Source organism: Amborella trichopoda, chromosome 12 (genome assembly GCF_054954075.1).
Source record: "Amborella trichopoda isolate Santa Cruz 75 chromosome 12, AtrichopodaSantaCruz75HAP2 v2.0, whole genome shotgun sequence".
Classification (NCBI taxonomy): domain Eukaryota; kingdom Viridiplantae; phylum Streptophyta; class Magnoliopsida; order Amborellales; family Amborellaceae; genus Amborella; species Amborella trichopoda.
Window position 1 is genome coordinate 45,827,709 of NC_142347.1, and position 6,026 is coordinate 45,833,734.

The 6,026-nt window shown below is 37.6% G+C and overlaps 1 protein-coding gene across 1 annotated transcript; it reads left to right on the forward strand.

The window, feature by feature from the left end:
* Positions 1–361: 361 nt before the first annotated feature.
* Positions 362–5,091, forward strand: LOC18435461 (PTI1-like tyrosine-protein kinase At3g15890). Its single transcript, XM_006845506.4, has 4 exons — positions 362–776; positions 1,086–1,233; positions 3,309–3,571; positions 4,247–5,091. The coding sequence occupies exons 1-4, from the start codon at positions 727–729 to the stop codon at positions 4,917–4,919; spliced, it is 1,134 nt and encodes a 377-aa protein (XP_006845569.3). The 5' UTR covers positions 362–726; the 3' UTR covers positions 4,920–5,091.
* Positions 5,092–6,026: the final 935 nt, after the last annotated feature.

The window sequence follows — 6,026 nt, forward strand, 5'->3', positions numbered from 1 at the left end:
TTTTGGTTGTATAATAAATAGTACCTTAAAATATTGTGCTGTTTAGCACAATATAGTACCTCTTTATAAAAATATTAAGTTTCAAATTATGCAATTTTTGCCATGTTAAAGGGTTTCTTACTTTCCATCATCCCAAACATTGAACCTTAAAAATCATAAAAAAAAAACTCCCCGGAAATTATCTCCCAAAAGATTTTGAAAATGAAATTTCTTCCTATTTCGAGTTCAAATTCCTAGGTTTTTAGCAAGTTCTATTTAAATTACTTAAGAAAATCAAGAAAGGAATAGAAAAAATTTAAGGCCATTGTTTTACCCGTTCAAATTCGACCCTATTATTCCATGCGCCATTGGTGACATCATAATTAAAGGCCGGCCTTGGACGGCACTGTTTTGGAGCCATCACTATTCTCACTATAATTCCTTCTCTTCCTACTAAAATCCTCCTCATTTCCAGCTGCTAACTCCATTCTCTCTCCACAATTATCTCCTCATTCCCAGCTGCAAATTGTAATCTCTCACCAAAAAAGTCCTCTCACTACAAAAGAACTTCTCATTTCCAGCTGCAAGCTCGAATCCCTCACCATAACTTCTTCTCTCACAACAAAAAGACCTCCTCATTTCCAGCTACAAACTCCTAATCCTGCATTTAGAGATACACACCATTCTCTAAGATTCATAGTCCCTTCTTTTGGGATTCTTTTCCAGTGTTTTGGTATCTTTTCTATCATGGGGTCACTCCTAGGCTGGTGCTGTGGAGCTAAGGAGTCCAACCGTGGGTTAGCATCCTTTTCTTACCTACTCGCCCGAATTCCTTATACTCAGCAATGCGCCGAGTCTGAGTGGAAGCTGTCCAAACTCAGACAGTTCATACATTTTAGTACTACAACTTGTACAGACTCGCCCGACTCCTAGCCAGACTAGTTCGAGTCTATAAAGATGACTCAGACACATTGCGTGTCCCGACTCTGAGCCTTGTTTTTTAATCTCTACATCAAGTAGAGGTTTTAGAGATCTTCAAGATGGCTTCAAATTCAGAGGAGGTTTTAGAGGAATTCTAAATAGGGTTTGGGCTTTTGTCTATGCAGGATGGTGCAAGATGTGGGTGGTAACTCATGGCGTGTGTTTACTTACAAGGAGCTGCAGGCTGCTACTAATGGTTTTAGTGAAGAATACAAGCTTGGAGAAGGAGGGTTTGGGAGTGTTTATTGGGGGAAGACCACTGATGGATTGCAGGTACATTTTCATGTTTATTCAGGGATGACAATTAGAAACTCGTATCAACTGATCTTATATCTAGTTGATGGAAAAAGTTTATATAAGGATGCAACCTTATAATGTAGAACTATGGATGCACATAAAAAATCCATCATCGAAAAAGGTATTTTTAATGTTAAAAAGCCTTTTGATTGATCATATCGACAATGAGATGTATTACCATAAAAAATAAAAAGATTTTAAGTCGTAAAAATAGTGTATTTTACAACATATCATCTACACCGTCCATTTTTAATATTTTCATATGTTTATAGGTCTATTTGTTTTAACCATTTTTGAAATTTTAAATTTATAATTAGATATAAAAATAGATTTTGAGATAATCCTAAGAACATTTTACATCAAAATTATTTACCCTCATAAAATTTGAAGATGTACCATACCTCTACAGCCACGGATGGATCCGTATGCCAAACTCCTAATTATATTGTACCAGTATTAAGTGATTCATTTTAAGGTTTACCCAAAAGATTTTATACTCCCTTGGGAGTAAACTTTTCTTTTACTCCCTCGGCTAAAACCCAATATAGGACTAATTTTAGTTTGGGGATGTAATCTTTTTAACTGTAGACTAACCTCAGTAAAAGAATTTCCAAATTGAGCTCCCTATGTATTAAGAAAAAATATTGTATCACAATGACCATCCAATTTTTGAGGGGCGAGAACTAAATGTCAAAAAACTCAAAATTTAAAGTTTTACTTAGGAAAATAATCATCTTGTGACCCTTAGGTGGTTCCCAAAATGTCAGACCCAAATTATACTTCCATATTGAGGGAGTAGATACACAATATACTCCAGCGGGAGAATAATAAACTTTTCTAAGGGTTGAATGCACGTCTCATAGGTATTATTCTGAATAAATTGCAAACAATGTCACACATATTTTTCATGCCATTTTGCACATAATGAATGTAAATGCCGTTTCAATTTGCCCCAATAAAATCATTGAGTTGTATAGATGGCTAAAGACATCCATGTACTCAAAGCAAGGATCCGATTTGTGTAAGTTGTGAAGCTTAAAAAACAATTGTAAAATGCACCTCTAAACCCTGCTTAAAGATGAGTTTGGATGCCGGAAATACTTACAATGGCATACAAATATCTTCTCACGCTAAATTGTGAAATTTAAAACTCCAAAACTGGATCGAAGAGATCTATAAATGCCAAAAAATTATTACATCTCAAAGTCAAGATGATCATTGTACGATTTTTCAAAATTGAAACAAAATTTCTACAGTATAATGACGTCTTATATACTTTTTCCTAAATGCAAGGAGCTATATTATACAATCTTATAGTAGAAACATTAGTATTATTTTGAACTTTTTCGTCCCTATGTTGTCATGTACTAATGCTTGTACCAATACTCGGCAACTATAACTTCTACATATAAGACGACTCCTTTTTTCGCTCCCTTTGGTGACTTTATTTAAGGGCAATATTTTTGTAAAAGTATTTTCAAATGAAAGAATCTCATTATATGATTAAGTATAGGAGTTTTTTCACACTAATTAATTACTAATTAATGTAAAAAATGTGTTAGGATTGATTGCTGTAAAAACATTGCCACACCAAGTCAAATGGGGTTTCATATAAAAATACTTTTACGAAAATATTTTCACACATACCAAACGTGTGCCCTCAGCTCATTTAACACCTAGGTGGTTTTGTATGATATCTCGATTTCTCGTCCTTTGATTCTCCCAATATCCATAAACTTCGTTAGTTTGAATCATACTCACCCGAATCACTTAGAACCGTCAGGTCACCTTGCCGGTTCCGAATAGCTTAGACCTGGATATCCCAAGTCTTTTGATTGTGCCGCGCCAAGTTTGATAGAGTTCTAGCAGGTATTTAGAGAAGAAGTGAAAAAACAAAAAAACAAAAAAAACAAAACAAACCAAAACAGGGGCTTCTAGACAGAGTCTTGGCCAATCAGACTCGAAACTCAAAGATGACTCAGACCCATCCGACACCCGATTCAACGCCCAATTCCATGTTTCTAAACACTGGTTTCTCCACATGAGTGCAGATAGCTGTGAAGAAATTGAAGGCTATGAACTCAAAGGCAGAGATGGAATTTGCAGTGGAAGTTGAGGTTCTAGGAAGGGTGAGACACAAGAACCTTCTTGGCCTTAGAGGCTACTGCGTTGGTGCGGACCAAAGGCTCATAGTCTATGATTACATGCCCAATCTCAGCTTGCTTTCCCATTTACATGGCCAATTCGCAGTAGAAGTTCAGCTTGATTGGAAAAGAAGAATGAATGTTGCCATCGGTGCTGCAGAAGGCCTATTGTAAGTGCCCTGAAACCTAACTATATTCGAATTGTTCGCATTGTGATCTTAAATTTTGGCGAGTTTCGGCCTGTAAGATCCCAATTTTTAAAAAATTTTGCTGCCACCCCTCCAACCTACGGATGACCATGGAGTCTACTCTGAGTCGGCTGCACTCGTGTCGGGTAGACCAGACCTAGTTGACAACCCTACAATTCCCTAATCTCATATAACCATTTTATTCAACTCCATGAATTTTATATCAAATCCATTGTCAATCTGAACTAATACCATTCTTTCAAAGAATGACTTCTTACTTCTTAGCAATTTTTTTTTTTTTGCTTTGTTTTTTTCTCGATATACAATGAGAAAATGTACAAACGTGGATCAATCATCCATACACTGAAGTTGTTTGTTGCTAGACCGCCATGTCTCAAGTAAAATTACTATGAGATTATACAAAACATGAATGTAAAAGATATCCCATTCCCATTATATGCTTCAAGGCCATTCAGCTTCTTCAAAGTATGAAAATAGACAGTTTACCAGTTAAATGCTCCATTCTCATTTATACAAAACAATTAAGCCAGGCAGGACATTGTCAATGCTATGTGGCTTGGTCCATTGCTTCATTTTCCCCCATTCAATGGAAGAACACAAAAGCTAACAGATGAAAATTGCTTCAACTTTTCACAGGTACTTGCACCAAGAGGCTAAGCCCCACATAATCCACAGGGACATCAAAGCAAGCAATGTGCTACTGGACTCCAACTACGAGGCCCAAGTTGCTGACTTTGGATTTGCAAAGCTCATCCCTGATGGTGTTAGTCACATGACCACGCGCGTCAAGGGCACGCTCGGCTACCTCGCCCCTGAATACGCTATGTGGGGTAAGGTCTCCGAGAGCTGTGATGTCTACAGTTATGGGATCCTACTGCTAGAGATAGTCACAGGTAAAAAACCAATAGAGAAACTACCTGGAGGCCTCAAGAAAACCATAACTGAGTGGGCTGAACCCCTCATAGAAAAGGGAAAATTTCATGAATTGGTGGATCCCAAGTTAAGAGGCAACTATGAGGAGAGTGAATTGAGGAGAGCCATACATGTAGCTGGGCTATGTGTTCAAGGTGACCCTGAGAAGAGGCCCAACATGAGGGTAGTGGTTGAGACTCTTAAGGGTTGGGGGATTAAGGAGAAGGAGATGTCATTGAGGATTGAAAGTGCAAAGTATGTTGATGAATTGATGGCAGCTGATCAACCCAGTGATGATGAAGTAGCTGGTGAGGAAAGCAACACGTATGGGGTTTTTGGCACCATGGAGGTGCACAAGACGCAATCCCCCAATGGGAAGATGGCTTTCCATAGGTGAGGAAAGCAAAGGAAGGATCCATCAATGGAAAATGATGCACATTCTGAATTTTGTATTTGAATATATTAGTATATGTCTCCCTTGCAAATGTATTTTCTCATTTATGCTTTGCATTTGTACAACCCAAAACCTTTTTAATGGAGAGCCCCAAAGAAGAGGGAGTCTTTGGATCTTGTAGAGTGGAAAGTATTAATATTGCTTTTTCTTTGTTATATTTTGGGTTTGGAAACTTCCTTGCTTGTCAACATTTGTTGGTGAAGCCTGTGAGGGAAAGGTATCATAAGGGCTTGCATTTCAAGATTTCTTTGGTGAATATAATGCAGGAGAGGTATATTAAAGGTTCTATAAATCGAAAATATATTATCCACTTGTACGTTTGAAGGGTACATTATGGTTCACATGAACAGAGAACTAGAGTAATTTATGTATGGACACAAAAAAAAGAGATGGAAAATATGAAATGGGCGAATTTTGGGCGAAAATTACATGGAAGGCTGGCCAACCTGTGGCTTTTTATTTTTTTCAAAATTACCTCTCAATTCGAGGATGTCATTCTCGCTCCACTTTTTAGTTTTAAATTTTTTTAGTTTATTCGTTAGTATGGTAGTGCCTTAGTGTGAGGGGCAATGCCCAATGCAAAAGGAAGTCCAAGGTTGGCATCCTTGGACCGCCTTATTTCTTAGCAAACAAATAAGCTAATGCGATCTGAGGATGCCAACTTTGGACTGCCTTGAAGAGCACCAGAGAAGGCGGTCCGAGAATGAGCAGCCCGGACTGCCTCTGAAAGCTTAACAGAGTCAGTTTTTGTAGTTTGTGGATGTCAACCTCAGACCGTTTTGAAGAGCACTACAGAAGGCAGTCCAATGATGCTAACATCAGACCGATTGGGCACTACCCCAAACATTAGGCCACAAATCTAGTATTGGCAAAAAAATAATCTAAAATGTAGTTCGAACATGGTATCCTTGGACCGAGGGGTACTTTTGAAAAACTAAAAAAACCTCAGATAGACCAATCTTCTGCGTAATTTTAACCTAAAAATGATTAATTTTATTGTTTGTTTTTTTTGTCCATACGTAATTCACTCAAAAAACTGTTGGGAATATA

What these genes read in the sequence shown, in the direction of transcription:
- LOC18435461 (XM_006845506.4), top strand. Translation starts at nt 727, where the DNA reads ATGGGGTCACTCCTAGGCTGGTGCTGTGGAGCTAAGGAGTCCAACCGT. An exon ending in GCTAAGGAGTCCAACCGTGG is followed by an intron (nt 777 to 1,085) that starts GTTAGCATCCTT and finishes TTGTCTATGCAG; the next exon opens with GATGGTGCAAGATGTGGGTG. An exon ending in AGACCACTGATGGATTGCAG is followed by an intron (nt 1,234 to 3,308) that starts GTACATTTTCAT and finishes ACATGAGTGCAG; the next exon opens with ATAGCTGTGAAGAAATTGAA.